At 47.3% G+C, this 18,345-nt stretch overlaps 1 protein-coding gene and 1 long non-coding RNA gene across 2 annotated transcripts; both read right to left on the bottom strand.

Annotated features, from left to right (window-relative positions):
- Positions 1-47: 47 nt before the first annotated feature.
- LOC311363256 (uncharacterized protein) lies at positions 48-7,886 on the bottom strand (the record flags this gene model as incomplete). The annotated part of the gene is made up of 6 exons (XM_084483225.1): positions 48-55; positions 4,005-4,170; positions 5,097-5,193; positions 5,691-5,905; positions 6,738-6,965; positions 7,710-7,886. Coding segments are annotated over 6 exons (891 nt in total), but the record flags the coding sequence as incomplete, so codon positions are not given.
- A 14-nt stretch (positions 7,887-7,900) lies between these two features.
- On the bottom strand, positions 7,901-12,669 carry LOC311363469. Its single transcript, XR_014638989.1, has 3 exons — positions 12,562-12,669; positions 8,662-8,809; positions 7,901-7,986 (listed from the first exon to the last, which is right to left on the bottom strand). It is a non-coding gene; the product is annotated as an uncharacterized lncRNA (long non-coding RNA).
- Positions 12,670-18,345: the final 5,676 nt, after the last annotated feature.

Below are 18,345 nucleotides of genomic sequence, written 5' to 3' on the forward strand. Positions count from 1 at the left end.
GGAAAATAAATCACAGTCCTGGGTCCTGAGGCAGAACCTCTGATGCATCAACAGCCTGTAAAGTGAGAAGGGTGTCACACCATTGCCAAATAGTAACCCCGTCTCCTTCTTATACTTCTTGTAATGTGGAACCATTTTAAGCATTCAACACTCCCCCCACCCAACTGACGTCACACCCTTCATAGTTAATATTGTTCAGATAAATTACATATATTCATGCTCATGTCCATAAACTTATGTTCGTCTACATGAACAGAGAAATAGTGAAGAAACTCAAACAATGATTTTAATACAAATGTTTTAATCAAGACAGTTTTTATCTACTGAAAGTCATTTCTAAACATTCCGCTGACTTGAAGAATTACCCCTTGAATAATTCTTTCTAGTCTTCAAAGCTTTTGTCCGAAGGCAATCCAACAATAATTATTCTTATACGTTATTCAACATAATCATTAATATATCAATAAGTAACTTTAAAAAAGCAGTTTAACTGGGAAACAGTATTTCCCATATCACAAAATAAATAATATAAATAATACAAATCCCCTACAGGAACATACTGCTGTATACAGGAACACAACAATGCTACATACTATCACGTTATATAAATGTGAACATTTATCAATACAATAGGTATTTATAGAGTGTACATATGTAAATGAAGACGTCACATTAAGAGCTTCACCACTGCCTGGTCTCCTCTCTCTCCTCCTCCTCCTCCTCGTCTCTCCCAGGCTCGCCCTCCGCACACTCAAACTCCTCCCTCGCATCCTCAAACACCTCCTCCTCCTCCTCCTCTCCCTCCACCTCCTGCTTCCCTCCTGAGTTTCTCCAGCTCCTCGCCGCCTCCTTTATCTCCTCCCCCTCCTCTGCCTCACCCCCCTCCTTCACCTCCTCCTCTACCTTCTCCTCTTCCTCCTCATCTGTCTCCTCCTCTTCCTCATCCTCCTCCTTCTCCACCACCTCCTCCTCCTTCACCTCCTCTGCCTTTGGTGTGTATCTCCATCTCCTCCACCACTGCATCACCAACTCATATTTCTCCTTCTCCTTCACCTCCTCCTCCACCTTCTCCTCTTCCTGCTCCACCTTCACCTCACCTCCCTCCTCCTCTACCTTCTCCTCTTCCTCCCCATCTGTCTGCTCCTCTTCATCATCCTCCTTCACCTCCTCCTGCTCAACCTTCACCTCCTCCTTCACCTCTCCCTCCTCCTCTTCATCATCCTCCTCCTCTTCCTCATCTGTCTCCCCATCAGCATCCTCTACTCTCCCCTTCTTATGCTCCTCCTCCTCTACCTCCTCCTTCACCTCCTCCTCCTCTACCTCCTCCTTCACCTCTCCCTCCTCATCTGCCTCCTCCTCCTCTACCTCCTCCTTCACCTCCTCCTCCTCCTCTACCTTCTCCTTCACCTCTCCCTCATCTGCCTCCTCCTCCTCTACCTCCTCCTTCACCTCCTCCTCCTCTACCTCCTCCTCTACCTTCTCCTTCACCTCTCCCTCCTCCTCCTCTACCTCCTCCTTCACCTCCTCCTCCTCTACCTCCTCCTCTACCTCCTCCTTCACCTTTCCCTCCTCTACCTCCTCCTCCTCTACCTTCTCCTTCACCTCTCCCTCCTCTACCTCCTCCTTCACCTCCTCCTCCTCTAGCTCCTCCTCCTCTACCTTCTCCTTCACCTCTCCCTCCTCCTTCACCTCCTCCTCCTCCTCTACCTTCTCCTTCACCTCTCCCTCCTCATCTGCCTCCTCCTCATCTTCCTCCTCCTCCTCTTCAGTGTTTCTCCTGCTCTTTCTCTCCTCCTTCGCCTCCTCTACTTTCTCCTCCTTCACCTCCTCCACCCTTCCGGCGTACGTCCAGCTCCTCCACCACTGCTTCATCTCACCCTCTGTCACCTCCTCCTTCACCTCCTCCCCATCTGTCTCCTCCTCTTCATCATCCTGCTCCTCCTCCTTCTCCTCCTGCTCAACCTTCTCCTCCTCTTCCTGCACCTGTCCCTTATCTGCTGTGTTTCTCCAGCTCCTCGACTCCTTCATATCCTCATTTTCCTCCTCCTCTTCTTTCTCCTCCTTCTCCTTCACCTCCTTCTCTCCTCCGTATCTCTTTCTCCTCCACCACGGAACAAATTCTTCTACTTTATTTTCGTCCTCCTCCTTCTCCTCCTCTTCCTCCTCCTCCTGCTCTGTCTCCTCCTCCTCTTCCTCCTCCTCCTGCTCCTCCTGCTCTGTCTCCTCCTGCTCCTCCTCCTCCTGCTCTGTCTCCTCCTTCTCCTTCTCCTCCTCCTCCTGCTCTCCTGCCTGTCTCCAGTCCTTCCTCCACTGTTTCACCTCCTCCTCCTCTTCTTTCTCCTCCTTCTCCTTCACCTCCTTCTCTCCTCCGTATCTCTTTCTCCTCCACCACGGAACAACTTCTTCTACTTTATTTTCCTCCTCCTCTTCAATCTCTTTCTCCTCCTCCTTCTCCTCCTCTTCAATCTCTTTCTCCTCCTCTATCTCCTCCTTCTCCTCCTCCTCTGTCTCCTCCTCCTCAGTCTCCTCCTCCTTCTCTCCTGCCTGTCTCCAGTCCCTCCTCCACTCCTTCACCTCCTCCTCCTTCTCCTTCACCTCCTTCTCTCCTCCATATCTCGAGCTCCTCCACCACGGCTTCACTTCTTCTATTTTATTTTCCTCCTCCTCTTCCTCCTGCTCTGTCTCCTCCTCATTCACCTCCTCTTCAATCTCTTTCTCCTCCACCTCTTTCTCTTCCTGCTCCTCCTGCTCTGTCTCCTCCTCCTCCTCCTTCTCCTGCTCTCCTGCCTGTCTCCAGTCCCTCCTCCACTGTTTCATCTCCTCCACCTCCTCCTTTAGCTTCACCTTCTCCTTCTCTCCTCCGTATCTCCAGCTCCTCCACCACGGAACAACTTCTTCTACTTTCTCCTCCTCCTTCTCCTCCTCCTCCTCTGTCTCCTCCTCCTCCTCCTTCTCCTTCTCCTCCTGCTCTCCTGCCTGTCTCCAGTCCCTCCTCCACTGTTTCATCTCCTCCACCTCCTCCTTTAGCTTCACCTCCTCCTTCTCTCCTCCGTATCTCCAGCTCCTCCACCACGGAACAACTTCTTCTACTTTCTCCTCCTCCTTCTCCTCCTCCTGCTCTGTCTCCTCCTCATTCTCCTCCTCATTCTCCTCCTCCTCCTTCTCCTCTAATTGATCCTCCTCCTTCTCTTCCTCCTCTGTTGCTCCCTCTTCATCATTTTCCTCCTCCTTCACCTCCTCTTCAATCTCTTCCTCCTCCACCTCTTTCACCACATCCTTCTTCTCCTCCTCCTCCTCCTCCTCTTTCTCCTCCTCCTCTTTCTCCTCCTCCTCTACCTCCTCCTCTCCTGGGGATCTCCAGCTCCTCCTCCTTGGCTTCACTTCTTCTGCTTTACTTTCCTCCTCCTCCTCTTCCTCTTTCTCCTCTTCCACCTCCTCCTCCTCCTCTTCTTTCTCCTCCTCCTTCTCCTTCACCTCCTTCTCTGCTCCGTATCTCGAGCTCCTCCACCACGGCTTCACTTCTTCTATTATATTTTCCTCCTCCACCTCCTCCTCCTCCTCTTCATCCTCCTCCTCTTCCTCCTCCTCCTCCTTCTCCTTCACCTCCTTCTCTTCTGCATATCTCGAGCTCCTCCACCACGGCTTCACTTCTTCTATTATATTTTCCTCCTCTTCCTCCTCCTCCTCCTCCTCCTCCTCTTCCTCTTCCTCCTCCTCCTCCTCCTCCTCCTCCTCCTCCTTCCCTGCGTATCTCCAGCTCCTCCTCCACTCCTTGAGGTCTGGACGGCCTCCGTCGGCCCAGAGGCCCCGCCCCCTGGGGACCTGCTCCCTGAGGAGCAGCACCTCCTCCTGTACGCTGTTAGCCTGCACCTCCCTGTGGAGCCTCCAGGCGCTCCTCCAGCCGGAGTCCACCACCTCCTCCTCCTCCTTCTCCTCCTCCTCCTCCTCCTCTGGGCGGTGGAACGCCTGCCAGGAGCTGCTCCTCCAGGCCGCGCCAAACTCACGGAACCGCAGACGAAGAACCTTCATGGAACCCTCCTGCCCCTCCTCCTCCTCCTCCTCCTCTTCACGCTCCTCCTCCTCTTCTGTCTCCTCCTCCTCTTCTGTCTCCTCCTCCTCTTCTGTCTCCTCCTCCTCTTCAGACTCCTCCTCCTCCTCTTCTGTCTCCTCCTCCTCCTCCTCGTCCTCCTCCTCCTCCTCCTCTGTCTGTTCACAAAACAGAAATGTTTATTATATTAAAACAACATGAATACCTGTTGGACTATTAGTAGTATATATTCGTGGTATAGTAGTATATATAAGAATATATATATATATATTAGTGGTACATATTAGTAGTATATATAAGAAGTATATATTAGTGGTACATATTAGTAGTATATACATGGAGTTTTTATTAGTATCATTAGTGGGGATTTCGTATCTTCAATAGAAAGTAATTTAGTCCACTGCATCTATAACGTCATGACGTAGTTTCGGGAAAGTTTCGGACTGTCTTCATCTCTTCAATCTCAGCATATGTTAACTTTTGAAACGGCATCTTGAAAGGCGAGGTTCATGTTGTTGCACTTCAATGCCCGTACATCGCCCGACCTGCTCCCTGACATATCCGACCTGTCAATCTCTGCCAGCCACTGGATGTCAGGAATGTTTCCAGAGATGCTTTAGAACGATTGGTGGGGGAGAGAGGGGGGCTACGGAACTCGGTGCAAGCGCCTCGTTCCTACGGCTGTGCTTCGCATACCAATAATAATAATTCAAAAAAACGCCGTCGAGTGTAAGATTGCTTAAGTAGTATATATTAGTAGTATACATTAGTACTGTATATGAGTAGTATATATTAGTAGTATACATCAGTACTGTATATGAGTAGTATATATTAGTAGTATACATCAGTACTGTATATGAGTAGTATATATTAGTAGTATACATCAGTACTGTATATGAGTAGTATATATTAGTAGTATACATCAGTACTGTATATGAGTAGTATATATTAGTAGTATACATCAGTACTGTATATGAGTAGTATATATTAGTAGTATACATCAGTACTGTATATGAGTAGTACATATTAGTAGTATATATTAGTGTACCTTGAGGGTCTGGGTCAGAAGGAGGCTGGTAGCCAGCCGGCTCTTCTCTAAAGCGTTGGCATGGTGATGCTGGGATGATAATGATGGCATACACCATCTAGAAACACAGACAGGAAGAGAGACGGACAGACGGACGGACAGACAGACAGACAGACAGACAGACAGACAGACAGACAGACAGACAGACAGACAGACAGACAGACGGAGAAAGTCAGTGATCGATAGAGTGACAGAGACAGACAGACAGACAGACAGAAAGAGAGACGGACAGACGGACAGACAGACAGACGGACGGACGGACGGATGGACGGACGTGATAGATAGAGTGATAGATAGATAGATAGATAGATAGATAGATAGAGTGATAGATAGAGTGATAGAGTGATAGAGTGATAGATAGAGTGATAGATAGAGTGATAGAGTGATAGATAGAGTGATAGAGTGATAGATAGAGTGATAGATAGAGTGATAGAGTGATAGATAGAGTGATAGATAGAGTGATAGATAGAGTGATAGATAGAGTGATAGATAGAGTGATAGAGTGATAGATAGTGATAGCGTGATAGATAGAGTGATACATAGATAGGGTAATACCTGCTCTGTGGGCGGAGCCTCCAGGACAGATGGTTCCAGTTCCTGGGCTCCGCCCCCTCCTCTGAGGCAGGGTGGCGTCCTGCCAGCCTCCAGGCAGAGCTCCAGCCCGGGAGGAGGACGTCCACCATCGCGGTTGTCCCGGCGGGGGGTTCTGTGTCGTCCGTCGTCGTGGTAACGGACATTCTCCAGGCCTGCTGCCAGTCGGGACGCTCGCACTACACACCCAGAATATTATTCATGTATTAAACTGTAATGATTAAACTACAATTTATGACACAAATTACATTAATCTCATAGTAAAACATCTCATGTTATTAATATAGTTCATAAAATAATCTGCAGCACTTCCCTCTGCTGGCCTCTAGAGGGCCCAGCAGCGCCCCTCTGCTGGCCCCTAGAGGGCCCAGCAGCGCCCCTCTGCTGGCCTCTAGAGGGCCCAGCAGCGCCCCTCTGCTGGCCTCTAGAGGGCCCAGCAGCGCCCCTCTGCTGGCCCCTAGAGGGCCCAGCAGCGCCCCTCTGCTGGCCTCTAGAGGGCCCAGCAGCGCCCCTCTGCTGGCCTCTAGAGGGCCCAGCAGCGCCCCTCTGCTGGCCTCTAGAGGGCCCAGCAGAGGGGCGCTGCTGGCCTCTAGAGGGCCCACCAGAGGGGCGCTGCTGGCCTCTAGAGGGCCCAGCAGAGGGGCGCTGCTGGCCCCTAGAGGGCCCAGCAGTGCCCCTCTGCTCTGTAAACGCTGGCAGGGCGACCGTTAAATGCATCCATCGTCTGCGCTGCTTCTACAGGAGGCTGCTGCTGCTGTTGGGCCAGCCCTGTGGACCACGCCCCTCTCCAGACCCACCGTACGGCCTAAACTAAGCGTTGCTTCTCAAACTGTTGGCTCGCGTACCACTGGTGGTACACGACGTGCTATCGATTGGTAAGCAGAGGAATAGTTTATAACATCGTCGGCATAACGGTGGTACTCGGGGAGGCTGGTCTTTTCTGCGGCGGTGCGCGGTGTGTAAAGAGTGTGAGCACCGCCGGTCTGGAGTACTGAAGCGCAGCGTACGGACCTGCGTCCCCAGCGCCCGCAGCTGGGGGGTCTTGTCCTGTGGTTCAGGGGGGGGTCGGCTGGGCCACTCCCTGTCCCACCACGGCTTCTGCTGCCTGAACACGAAGATCATGGTCTTCCAGGTCCCGGCCCACACGGGCAGGGAGAAGCCGCCCACCCGCGGCTGGTACCGGCCCAGGAAGCGGCTCTCCGTCACCACCTCCCAGGCCTGGCCGCCGCCGCCGCCGCCCTCCGCCGCCGCCGCCGCCGCCGCGCCGCAGGGGCCCGGGGGCGCCGCGCCGGGCTTCACCTTAGACGAGATGAGATATGAATACAGAGGTACTTTATTAATCATGGACGGGAGACGTAGGTGTAACATGGAGACAAGTCGGGGGGCCGTAGTGTGGAAGATATAGCCATAGCCTCTCCGTGCTAGTACATCTGCTGCAGATGCTAACAAAGCTAAGCGTAGCGTACCACGTTAGTGCATGACGGAGATGTAAATAAAGCTAGCCCTATCGCTACCATGCTGGTACACGCTAGTAACCCCCAAATAAGCTTGAAAAGCGCCACGAGGAGTTGACTAACTTCACATCTTACACAATCACTGAATAAGGAGTACGACAATAAAAGGCACATTTCTGACATCGTCGTCCATCGAATAGCATAGGCCAAAAATATATATAAACCCCCCCCCCCCCCCCCCTCGTTCTGCCTAGCACAAGAAGTTCAGAGAAACGCTCCCGTTCAAAATGCACGTGTCCACACTCCGCGCAGCACGGAAGAAGAAGTGGAGGACGGTCGCTCTCAACAGACCCGTCTGGTGAGCGTGAGCGCGCCGCCGCCGCGGCCTGACCGCCGCTCCGCTGGGTCACCCGCTGCAGATGCTAACCAGTTTCCAGGAGTCTGTCCATCCCTTACTGGTCTCCTCCTCGCTGCTCCCCCCCGCGGCGGCGCCTCCTCCTCCTGCTGGGGGTCTGGTCCTCCTCCTCGCGGGGCCGATGGGGCTCCTCAGGGAGGACGGGGGGGGCCGACGGCGCCTCCTCGGGGTCGGCTGGAGGGTCTTCCACGACTCCCCCCAGCAGAGCTTCAGCAGGTCCACCTCCACCTTCCTCTTCAGCAGGCGCGGCGGCGGCGGGGGGGACGCCTTGCGCGGCGGCGGCGGCGGCGGCGGCGGTCTGTCGGGCCGTTTCAGGAACTTCCTGAAGTCTATGACCCGCCCCGTGTTCCCCTTCCCCTGGAACACACGGTCCTGCATCTCCTTGAAGAGGCTGCACACACACACACGCACGCACGCACACGCACACACACACACACACACACACACACACACACACACACACACACACACACACACACAGACAGACAGACAGACAGACAGACACACACACAGCTCATCAATGCTCCTAGTAATACCACTAATAGTTCACCTAGACTGCATGTTGTACGTCCTGGCACCTATTGTATGTCGTACTTGTAGGTATAGTACTATAGTACTTATAGTTGTGTAGCATTTTAGCCTAGCTAGCTTTGTTGTATACGTGGAATGGGTTAACCTAGTGATGGTTAGTGCTTTGCACTTGGTTCTATGAACATCCTTAGGACATCCCTAACCGTAACCCTACTGTACTACTGTACCTACTGTAACCCTACTGTACCGACAGATATAAATTGTTGTTTCACCTTCTGACAAATGTACTAATTGTAAGTCGCAGGAGTAGATACATTTCTCACATGGGATAAGCAATTAACTTTCAATTGTATTATCTAAAAACGATGTTCAATATTGCTTATTAAAGTCATAAGGAACTAGTCCTTTATAGTACCTATCATATAGATTTTTGTCATGGTTGTGTTTGTGTAGCAGATCAAAAAAAGTACAACAGGTATTTCTCTTCTCTTCAGTAATACCAACAGAGTGTAAAGTATTAGAACAGTGAGCTCACCCATTGATGGCCGACTTGCTGCTCTTGGTGCTCGGTTTGTCGATACTCAGAGTTCTCTTCTCCGATTGGTCCCTTGGCTGGTCTCTGTTCTCCGGTTGGCTCTTGGCGATGCCTGTGGCTCTCTCCTCCCCAGCCCTCATGACCTCAACTGCACAAAACAGAACAGATCAAACTCATAGGCCTACTTAGTATAATGTAGTGTTGTTTGGTTAACGGTAAACGGTCCTCATTCATAAAGCGCTTTTATCCAAAGCGCTCTACAGTGTTGACTGACATTCACCCGTTCATGCACACATTCACACACCGACGGCGGAGTCGACCACGCAGGGCGACAGCCAGTGGGTCAGGAGCGGTCAGGGTGAGGGCGTCTCGCTCAGGGACACCAGGACACTCACCTCTACCAGCCGACCCCTGACCTCCTGAGCTAATGTTTGTACCATGGTTGTGATCACATACAGACACATCAATACACACACCACACACATACAGACACATCAATACACACACCACACACATACAGACACATCAATACACACACCACGCCGCCTCGGTGGGAGCAGAGGGGAACGTCCACACACTGGTGGACAGAGACACAAACACACAGGATTGTATTGTGAAGACATAAGCCGGTGTATTTTAAAGGGGTCATGTTATGCTTCAATTAAAAAAATCTAACTCTGAGCCAGAGGGAGTTACTCATCTGACTGGAACCACCCCGCATTCTGTGGCTTAAACATCAAATTTGCAGTCAGCATTAACTACCGCTACAACCTGAGGTCAGACTTTGAAGTGGCAAGCATGGAAATGCAGAAGCCCCGCCTCCCGGCTGCTTAGCCACGCCCTCAAACAAAGCTGTATACAGCTGTATGGAGTTTGGTTAGCTGCATCACCATGTCGAGAAGATGCTGTTCTCTGTTCGAAAGCAAACATCCTTTGCATGGACTTCCCAAAGAAGACGTCGTGAAGAATAATTTCGACCACCTTCCTCCACAGATCAGCCCCACCCACGCGTTGTGTTCAGCTGTAATGTTATGCCTTGGCTAACGTTAAACCTAGAGTTATTGTGTTGGATTCATGATTATGCAAGCTGTAATGTTACTGTAAAGGTAGGCCTTATACATGGTTACGGCACATATTCAATACGAGAGAATTATTAAACAATGACCAAAGAATTTTTGACCAATACAATACATACTCACTTTCCTATGCTATGAAATGGATCATTGACTTTTGATTTGTTTTATTATTGTAGGTTGTACGTGGCGATCATGCATTAGCCTGCAATGGAAATGTGGACCGCGGCGCAAGCTACAACATCTGCAGGACAAGCTTCAAGAGGGATTCCCCGAGTCCAGGAAGAGGAACCACAACGCCAATCAAAACACACCCACATACAGTAAGTTGTCAAAAACTGTTTTGATTTTTATTAACAGAAAAACATACAAATTATTTATATAATTATTACCACAAGTTATACATGTATATATATATATAATACATGTACATGGAAGGACTCAGAAAAGTACAGAAAAACAAAGTGACTAATATAATAAAAAAATGTACAGACTATGTGGATGCCTGGTCGATGACGAGGTGTTTGAGGACCCGTCAGACGATCCCCATCCCTGCCGACGTCCCGGTGTGAGGGACCCCCAGAGGAGGAAGGTGTTGCCCACCATGTCTCCGGCTTCAGCCAAGGGCCCAACATTACAGCTGAATCAGGAAACTCCTGAACACACTGGAGACGACCACCCTGACATTCTGTCTCAAGTAGCACCAGCTGACAAAGCTGTGATAGGCAGACAGATACCTGTGATGCCTGGGTGACAGACTCTGGTCAGTATTAGACCATTACACTACGACCACTAGGGACCGACTGGCCCTCTGGTCAGTATTAGACCATTACACTATGACCACTAGAGACAGACTGGCCCTCTATGACCACTAGAGACAGACTGGTCCTCTATGACCACTAGAGACAGACTGGTCCTCTATGACCACTAGAGACAGACTGGTCCTCTATGACCACTAGAGACAGACTGGCCCTCTATGACCACTAGAGACAGACTGGCCCTCTATGACCACTAGAGACAGACTGGCCCTCTATGACCACTAGAGACAGACTGGCCCTCTATGACCACTAGAGACAGACTGGCCCTCTATGACCACTAGAGACAGACTGGTCCTCTATGACCACTAGAGACAGACTGGTCCTCCGGTCAGTATTAGACTAGTATTAGAAACTCAAGGGCCACTCCAGGCCAGCGGAACCGCTTGGTGGACAATATTATCTGTATTTTGGTTTTCAGTAAAAGAACCTTGTACGTAACCGTAGGACGGCGCCCCGGGCTCGGTACGGACGTGAGGAACGCTTTGTGACCGGACTGCGGCCGAACGCAGACAGAGCAGAGCGCCGGAGCCGAGCCGAACCCCCCCACCACACCGGAGCGGCGGCACGCTGGACCACTGACGGGTTTTGTGGGACCCCGGCCGGGTTAGACCCGGTCTGGGTCAGAAGGGTCCAGACCTGGTGGTGAACGCTGATCCTTCGACAGCAGGTCAATGATCCCTCTGGTGGCCCTGAGGGGTCATGTTGTTCCTTCTTTTATGGTTGGGGTCTTAGGGGATTAGTATTTGAAACTCAGCTATAAAAACGTGGCTATAAATTGTCACGTTCGTTTACTTAAGTACAGGAAGGAATAAATCAACATGTTCGACATGCGGTGTCGACCGCAAACTAACCAAAGGAAAATGTGAAGCAGAGAGTGACTTCCCTCAAAGCTCACTCTAAGGTATTCAGAAACCTTGGCAGCGCAGTGGACAGCGATACAGGGCCCTTCTGCTACTGGCAGGCACACAGACACCTCTGACAGACACACAAGACAGCTCTAGCAGACACACAGACACCTCTGGCAGACACACAGACACCTCTGAGCAGGTGGTGGGCCGTCCTGGGTCAACAGGCCCATTGTTTGCCCCAGTGCAGCCCTGCTGGAGGTCATGTGGGGTTGATGCAGCGCATCAAGTATCCACCAGGGGGCGGTGTCGTTGTTCATATGCCTTTCAGTTTGGTTTTGTTGACATATTTAAAATGAGTGAACGCAGTTTGTGTTCAGATGACCCATTAGGTCATATTTCTTAGTAGTAGGCAATATGTCTAAATATGTCCCAGACACGACTAAACAACAAAATAACATAACATTAGTTTTGTTTGTATAGTGTGAATTAGCTGTATATTCATGTTTTTGCGCATAGACAATATTATCCCTGACCTAAAAGCCCCTCAAATAAACGAACACGAAACCTGTTGACATAGTCTGTAGGTTGGGTTTCAAAAAACCCGGTTGGGTTTCAAAGCTCCCTCTCATTAACATCCATCAGATTACCACATATAGTTCACAGTTGAGAAATACGACATGATGACGGGATGTTATGAAGGTAACTGGATGTTCCATGTCTTTTAATGACAACAGAGTCGTCGTTCCCCTCCCAACACACACACACACACACACACACACACACACACACACACACACACACACACACACACACACACACACATTTTACATTAAAACACAAAATGAGTTGTAAAACCTGTTGCCCAAAGGGAAGCCTGTATTCATTTATATTGAGTAGGCCTATCTACACCGATGTTGACGTTTACGACTCATGTAATCACCCCCCCCCCCCCCCCCCCCGTGGTATTTAATAATCACACCAGTGCACTGGGAACAGCCTCCTGCTAATTGGTTAATGGTTTATCTACTGCTGCGGACCTAGAGTTCACGTTGTTCTGGTGATCGATATGAACGCTACTGGAGCGGCTTGAAGTCACCGGGACACTTTGACAGATGAACACATGAATGCGTGAAAACATGAACACATGACGACAACACGTACCCCGGTGTGTGAGCTCTGATAGTGAAGTGTAGTAGTTAAAGTCCACGTTAATGTCCGGCTGAACCAGTGTATTCCGGTCGCTTCTCGCAGCGTGTGTGACTGGGCGACTATTCCCGGCCGCGACACCAGAGCCGCGCGTCGCGCTGCGTTTTGCTCCATTTTTTTTTTGCGGCTAAATTTAGCGCCAGTTATGAAAAGAAGCTTAACGGTGTCTGCACTTTGAACGGAGCCTGATGAGGCTCATTCATTAACATGATCCCCAAGAAAACCATTGGCCAGTTAGTCTAGACACACACACACACACACACACAGGCTCTCTGGTTGTAGGGCAGAACACTGAGGCAGAACATAGTTCTTTTTTTTAACTCAACTCTCGCATTACTTCTCCTTGAGCGAAACTGGGGGGGGGGCTTGGGGTCACGTGAGGTATTATGGATATATTCTGACATACTAGGGATACCTTATACTTGAGGTACTGGCATGTAAATATCACATACCAGGTTTGGTTCTCAAAAAGACAAGCGATAGAAAATGAATACTGATTCACTGTTAAGTACTTGATGTACTTGTGTTCCGTTTCCCCTCTCTGAATATTGCCTTAAACAGTTTTATACTGCAGGTTTTCAGGTTATTTGCAATGATATCAACAAAACCCTTCATATTGAAGGTGTTTGCTCTTCAAGACTTGATGACTCAATCACCAAGCCAGGGTAGATAGAAGATGAGTTTTGACCAAGAAAAGCTCCAAGGACTCTTTGTGTGGTTCAACGAACAACGGTAGCTCTACTGAACACGGGGGCCTCTGAAATCTATTCTTCAGCTAACCCGCAAAGATGATTTAGTACTTAATGTCCCAAGTCCTCAATGTGACACAGCATATGACATTGTTGAGACATATTCAATCGCTCATTCGAGGGGTCGTCAGAACCTGACTCATTCCTTTATGAGTCAGGTTTCAAGGCGCCAGCTGCCGTTGAGGGAGGGAGACTGAAACTTGTCGACCAAGAAGTCTTGTGTCTCCACATATTGTCCGGACAGGGACGGGTTTTGCAACAAATTCTTCATCTATTTGAGCAAGCGGACCTCTTGCAACAGCCCCATGGTAACAGTATCTCAGTATCACTTCTTTTATTTATGTCTTCTGTCTCATCTGCCATTATTCTGGATTCCTCAGGGTGCTTTACTTAGTGGATAGCTGTTGTTTGAATCATGCCTTCAAGAAACCTGAGAACTCCAATCTGAATACTTTGCTTTGGTATTCGGCATTCCGACGACTTTAGTTTAGACATAACCTCCCCTATGGTCCTAACATAGTCGCGCTCTGTGTTCCTCATTTAAGGTCTAGTTGTGTAGCGACCTGTGACCTGGCCTGGACGGCCGACCCCTCTCTTGATTTGTTGCTTCTAACTCCTTAATCCGTGGGGTGGATCAAACACAGGCTCCTGGCTCAGAGGACGGCTGGAGGGCCTACAGGCGTAACCGCCTGCAGCCTCGTTGGTGTTTGAACATTCAAGCCACTGGTGGACGTTGGACTGGAAGAGTTGGACCAAAGCTCCACCTCCTTCCCCCGTGAGGGACGGGGGTGGGGCTCCGGTCATGGCCGCACTGGTCCTCTCTGCGTTTGGAAATATCTGGGCAACACACCCATGTCATCACTCTCATCACACCCCCATAAAAGGTAATCTCATCATCTCATCTCATCTCCAACCGCTTATGAACCGGGGTCGGGTCGCGGGGGCGGCAGCCCTAGCAGGCGGCCCCGATACCGCCCCCCCCTCCCCCCCCCCCCCCGCTGCTCCGATTCTCCGGCCAATCTCAACCTCCGTCGTCCCCTCACTCGCAAACAAGACCCCGAGGTACTTGAACTCCTTCACTTGGGCTAAGGACTCATTTCCTGCTAAGAGACAGAGAGATGGTCTCAGATTTAGAGGTGCTGATCCTCATCCCAGCCTCTTCACACTCCGAGCCGATCCAGCGAGTGCTGAAGGTCACAGGCCGATGATGTCATCAGGACCACATCATCCGCAAAAAGCAGCGATGAGATCCCCAGCCCACCGAACTGCAACCCAGCATGACTGCGCCTCGACATCACGTCCATGAACATCACAAACAGGGTTGGTGAGGCCAACACCCCAAACTGACTTACTGCCGAGAACGCGGACACACACTCTCGCTTTGGGAGCGCAGAGATCGGGGACTCCCCCGGGGTTCAGACAGAGTTCAGACTCCCAGACTTTTTGCAGCCACAGAACTGAGTGAGCCCTGAGTGAGCTGCTGATGAGACAGGGCTAGGACGTAGCAGAGAAAACACAGCTATAGGTGCGCACACAGCACAATGCGGTGAGCAACAAAGGGTAAAATGCAGTTTCTAGGACCAAGTTGTAACATGCAGGAAAAGACAGGGCAAATGTTGTGACTGCATCATATGGAGAAATATGGGAAAACATATGCTATAATATGTAGGCCTCCGAACTTGTGATTTTTAGTTATTTTCAAAACAAGCACCAAATCCGAGGAAGAGTCCAGATAACGACTGTTTAAGCATCTCTACACTTGTTTACCACTACACTATATAATTTATTAAAATTCTATATATATATATATATATATATATGATGATCAACTGTGATCGAAATGTGATTGTGTTTAAAGTATGTTTGGGGCAGGCCCTGGATTATATCACTGCTTTACTAACTCTGTTTGAGCCTGGATTATATAGCATATAATAATGTAGACTAGTATAAATTCTCTCTCTATATATATAGAACTATATACCTGTATATATACATCAAGTGTGTGCGGATGTGTCTATTTTCTTACCTTGACGTTTGTTTTGTGATGTTATTACATATAGTTACAACCAGAGGGCAGTAAAAACCTGCATATTCCTTTATTTATTTATGCAAATCACTATCCAGGCCAGTCTGTTTGTAGTAGTTTCTTTTTTTATAGTACTTCTAGTGTAGCGCAGTTAAAGAGTATTATCAAAGTACTAGTGTAGTACCAGTGTTGTGAAGGGTTAAAGTTAGGTATGATAAAATACGATGAATAATAAAATAAGCATGAGTTTAATAAGGTTGAAAATGCTTTAAAATGATATTCAACTAAACCAAGACAAACTTCAATTAAAAGAGAACTTGCTCTAGATGTTTTAACGTGTTCTAGGTATTTAACATTAATGCGTTAAAGATGTTTCTAAAGATGTTCTTTGGAGAAACCATGATTATTACCAGCCTGCTTCTGCCACAGATACCATATCTATATATTATCTTCTCAAAGCATTTGATTTATTGATTGCTGTCGGGATTTAAAGAGAATTTAAACAAATAATACAAAAAATGCTTCATTAATCGCCTACCCTAGCTTAACCATTAAGGTTTTCTATATGTATTACTCTGATGTGTTCTATGTTAAATGTTAATGTGTTCTAGATGTTTACCGCTAACATTTTCTAGATGTTTAACTTTTTCTAGATGTTTACAGTTTATCTTTCACGTGTTCTAGATGTTTTGTGTGTCCTATGTGTTTAATGTTAACATGTTCATCATGTTAAACATTTTCTATGTGTTTACCTTTAACATATTCTACAAATGTAACTTTAACATGTATTATTAGTATTAGGTGTTTGACGTTAATATGTGGTAGAGGTTATGTTTTAGGTTTTTATGACCTGGACTATTGTAGAAGTTTATGCTGTTCTATGTTTAAAGGGGTAGTTCGGATTTTGGACATCAGGTCTCATTTCCAGTTGAGCCAGTGTGTATTTATCACTGGAGACCGTTTTCAACACTTTTCATTCAGTCCTTCTAGTTGCAGAAATCGCTGGTGCTAGGCTAGCGCAAGTCGAGGGGAACTGCTAGCCTGCCAATAAAAACAGTTTTACCCACTCCAAAGTACACCCGAGGCAAACCAATTATAATGCCAGACTATCGATGTAAATGTCAGTGTTGATAGAATAGTGTTATAAATAAACTTACCCTTGCATCGCATTGCATTTAGTTTATAATCCCTGTAGTTGGCAAGCTATGGCAGCGGCGGACTGATATTACCTGGAGTGCGCTTCTCTGTTTACCTTCTGCTGTAGTGAATTGGTTGCTACACCGGAGCAAAGTGAAATTCCGCCGCTGCTGAGAAAGTAGTCCCCCAAAATGTCAGGCTAGCAGTTCCCCTCGACTTGCGCTAGCCTAGCACCAGCGATTTCTGCAACTAGAAGGACTGAATGAAAAGTGTTGAAAACGGTCTCCAATGATAAATAACACACTGGCTCACTTGGAAATGAGATCTGATGTCCAAAAACTACCCCTTTAACATCAGTGTTCTAGATGTAAAATGTCTTCTATATTTTGTTGTTCTAGAGGTTTATCGCAATGCAGTTGTTAATTGTGTTCTAGGTCTTTAATGTTAATGTGTTCTAGATGTTAAAATGGTCTAGATATTATCTGTGAACATGTTTTAGTCATTTACCATTCCAGCTGTTTAACATCAAACATCCCTCCCTCTCTCCCCTTCACTGGAAAGCACTTTGGGTGTCCAGAAAACCGGTAATTCAATGATTCTTCTTCTTCTTTTAAACGTTTTGCTAACCGAGGGCTATTTGGCTTTTTCCAGTAGTAAAGTATTTTGGGTAATAGATAACAATAAATATTGAATACAATAAATCAAACTGATAGCAAGACTTCTCAAAGTCTTGCTTTTCTGACATTTGTCACTATAAACCAGGAACTGTACATTTTATTACTTCCAGAATCTTCCTCATCATCATCATCATCATCATCATCATCATCATCATCATCATCACATGGGTAAAAGGAACATTTCGTCAACATCTCAACTCTGGGATATTAAGCACAGTGTCCGAGCTAAAAATAAATAAATATAAAATAAATGAATAAATTAAACACAAATCAAGTAAATAAAAACAAAACAAAAATTTAAAAAACAAGCAAATATTGGGCAAAACCATACAAAAGGTACAGCATTTAAATATAGATATATAAAATAATTTAATTTAAAAATAAAAGCAATATTTGTTGAATGTGGTAACAAATCCTGATGATAATCACATCTGTTCCTGCAAACAAGGCCAGGAAAACGATGCGATATATTACACATACTTTATATATCTGTTCCTTGGGCATAATAATAATAATAATATAATTATATTAATAATAATAACAATAATAATAACAGTCATAGTAATAATAATAATAATAATAATAATAATAATCATACTTGTAATCATAATAATAATAGTGGTAATAGTGATTATAGTTTAATAGTAATTATAATAGCAATAATATCGTCACAATGCAGGTCTCTTTGAGCATGAGTCTCATTCTAGAAGTGCAGAAAATAATAATTAAAAAAAAGCATAAAATGCCATTTAGCATCACCACGTCGATATCAGCCAATAGGAACACACCACTGTCAACCAATAGGAACACACTGATACCAGCCAACAGAACAGCAGTATCAGTCAAATGGAACACACGGTGACCTATAGGAATAGAGATAATCAGCCAATGGGGACACACCAATATCGACCAATGGGGAAACTGATATTGGCCAAACATAGAAAAACTACAATTCTGTCCCTTTAAGTTGTATTTAAGTCAGGGTATCAAACCATAACCTTTATTCTTTTCATAACTACCAGACATGGACTGTAAATGTAAGAATATAAATGTCCACATTTCTTCCACCATTCTAGAAACACTAAAACACACAAAACAGCGATGTGTTAACTAACTCAAACTCAACTAACTAGTTCATAGATCTTGAAAG

The sequence above is a fragment of the Micromesistius poutassou genome (assembly GCF_964030765.1).
Source record: "Micromesistius poutassou genome assembly, chromosome: 18".
In the NCBI taxonomy this organism is placed as follows: domain Eukaryota; kingdom Metazoa; phylum Chordata; class Actinopteri; order Gadiformes; family Gadidae; genus Micromesistius; species Micromesistius poutassou.